The 2,941-nt window shown below is 41.8% G+C and overlaps 1 protein-coding gene across 1 annotated transcript; it reads right to left on the bottom strand.

Moving 5' to 3' along the window:
* Positions 1-298: 298 nt before the first annotated feature.
* On the bottom strand, positions 299-1,252 carry LOC133052331 (olfactory receptor 56A4). The gene has a single exon (XM_061137189.1). The coding sequence runs from the start codon at positions 1,238-1,240 to the stop codon at positions 299-301; it is 942 nt and encodes a 313-aa protein (XP_060993172.1). The 5' UTR covers positions 1,241-1,252.
* Between the last annotated feature and the right edge of the window lie 1,689 nt (positions 1,253-2,941).

Genomic DNA, 2,941 nt, shown 5'->3' with positions numbered 1-2,941 from the left:
AGTGGTCAAAAATTCCTAATGTAATCCTACGCCATTGACTAAGGCTTGCCATGCCTCTCATTTAAGGATTCTGCCAAGAAAAATTCCCCAAAATATCTAACAAAGAAAGGATTCCTTTGAAGCAACAGGAAACAAAGATTCATGGAGGAATGTTTTCATTCTTATCTAAGATATTAAGGCAAAGAAAAATCAGAACTCATTTCAGGATTAAACCGTGAAATTCCCTTTCCAGTATACAAATAATTCCTGACTTTTTTTTTTAACAATTCCAGGAGTTGGATCTGATTCTTTTTACCTCTTATAACCTCCTGAGCAGTTTCTGGATTCCCTGCTTGATCTCCTTGGTTCTCACACCATAAACAATGGGGTTCAGAGCTGGGGGGATGAGGTGGTGCAGGATGTTGAGCAGGATGGGGACATCTGGGGGAATCCTCTCCCTGGCCAGGTTAGTGATGACCAGGACCAGCAGGACTGTGCTGAAGAAGAGGATGAGGATGAAGTGAGAACCACAGGTGCTCAGGGCTTTGGCAGCAGCTCCCTCAGCCTTAATCCTTAGCACAGCTTTCAAGATAAAAGAGTAGGAGAAAATGATAAGGATGAGGTCAGAGCCCAGTAGGGTCCAGCCTGCCACAAACTGGTAGAGTCGATTGAAGGTGATGTCATCACAGGAGAGTTTGGACACAGAGAGGTTAGTGCAGATGCAGTTCTTGATGATGTTCTCCGCACAGTATCTGAGTCTGGCAGAAAGAATTGGAACGGGGAGAAAAAAGAGGCCATTCCGGGCCACAATGAAGATGGCAGCCCTAGCTACAAATTGATCAGTGATGATGGAGGGGTATCGTAGCGGGTGGCAGATGGCCACATAGCGGTCATAAGCCATGACCATGAATGTGCAGGACTCCATGGCAAGGAAGCAATTCATGATGAACATTTGGAGGAAGCAGGCTGAGAAACTGATGGACCTGAGATCAAACCAGAAGATGGCCAGGACCTTGGGGATGACGGTGAGGCAGAGCACCATGTCCAGCAGGGAGAGGAGGCTAAGCAGGTAGTACATGGGCTCATGTAGAGAGGCCTCCAGCCGGATGGTGATCAGGAGGGTGGCGTTGGCCCCCATGGCCAGGAGGAAGAGGAGACTGAGGGGCAGGGACAGCCAGTGCTGCCAGTTCTGGTAGTTAGGAAAGCAGATGAGGAGGAATTCGGAGACTGGGGGAGTAGAGTAGTTGCTGTGTGATATCATGTAATGTTTCCTGATCACACTGAAAATTCACAGTCCTTAAAATATAGGACAGAATATATTACCACAGGAAGTATGCGTTCTAGATATGGTCTTAACCTATCCCAATGAAGTTTTCAAACCATCATCAATCATTGCTGACATTTAGCTGAACAAACTGTATGCTATATTATTCTAAATGTTTATATTCATTAACTCATATCATCCTTTTAAAAACACTTAAATGTAATTAATATTGTTATTCTAACTTTGTATATAATGAAAGTGTACAGATAAAGGGGAGCAAGATAGTTTGATCAGAATTAAAGAGTTAGTATGTGAAGCCAGAACTGAGAACCAAGGAATCTGCTCTAGAGCTCTTTCACAATATCTAGCCTCAACAAGCACAGTTTAATTAAGGCTTTCCTTCCCTCAGAGTTTAGAAGGGACAGCTATACAGAGGGCTCTGTTCAGCTGACCGCATCGAAGTCTTAGAAAAGCCCAGCCGTTTCCATACAATTGGACAGGGACTGACTTCAGGATTCTTTATTTTCATAAAAGATTAGAGGTAAGTATTCCTTGACCCCACCCAAGGAGAATATGTTCTTCCAAACTCAAAGAGGATTCCACTTCAAGGCATAATGTTTACCATTCTCTTACTGGATTATTTGCTGCTATTTCTCTTTGTGAAATTTGAAGAGTGCTTTCTTTGGCTCGATTCCTTTAGAAAAGACTGCGAATTTCCTATTCTAGTGACAGAGACAGTCAGTATTGAGGGATACCAGGAGGTTACCAAAAGTAAAATAGAAAACCAGTTAGTGAGTGAGTTTTAGGCATATGAACTTCAATAGGAATTCATATACCTGGTTAGCAAAATTATCTGTGATTTCTTGTGGCCAGACCCAATGATCCCAGCATTTGGAATCTGTTCTGTAAACTCATCTGCTTTGATTCCATTTGTTTCTTGGATTGGGTACTGTCTTATCCCCCTCACTGCTAAACAGAGATTAGGGTGAACCAAGTACTAAGAAGGGTGACAACAATGGATGCAATAGCCAAAGAACAGGAAAGAGCCAGAGAATCACGGCAGCATGAAGGCGGGAGACCAGGCGGTATATAATCAACAGATCTGAGGTTCTTAATGATGTGTACTATATGTGTGTATACTATCTGACAAGTCTCCTGTAGGAGGGTGAAGTGTGTGCAAGGAGGTATCAGACTCTTGCTGTCAGAGAAGAATTGGAAAAAGGACTTTCACTTTGAATGTCTCAGACTTCCCAAATACAGATTTTTATCAAGATCACCCATATACACACACACAATTTCTACCCATTATAGAGTTTTTAAGACAAACCAAGGGTTCTGGGATTAAAACAGCAATAGGGAAAATTATGTATCAACTCTGTCTTGTATTCCCATTTGTGATTAAGAAAATTACCCTATGCAAATCAGAGAAATAAGAAGAAGAGTAAACATATCCACCTTTTCTGAAAAGGCTTCTCCTTTCCAATAACCTCAAGTTCTGAATCCTCAGAGTGGCTTGATCTATTTGAACAAATGAGAAAAGAGTCAGTGCCTTCTCAGTACTCGGTCTTATTGTAAAGCATGCAAATGTATAGCATGGATTAAGGAAAAAGAGTTATCTTCTGAGAGCTTAATTAATAGAGGAAAATTAACCTACCAATACTTACAATACAGTATAGCTGTGGCTCTAGTAAAGATGAT

Source organism: Dama dama, chromosome 1 (genome assembly GCF_033118175.1).
Source record: "Dama dama isolate Ldn47 chromosome 1, ASM3311817v1, whole genome shotgun sequence".
NCBI lineage: Eukaryota > Metazoa > Chordata > Mammalia > Artiodactyla > Cervidae > Dama > Dama dama.
This window is presented reverse-complemented; position numbering and strand designations above follow the sequence as displayed.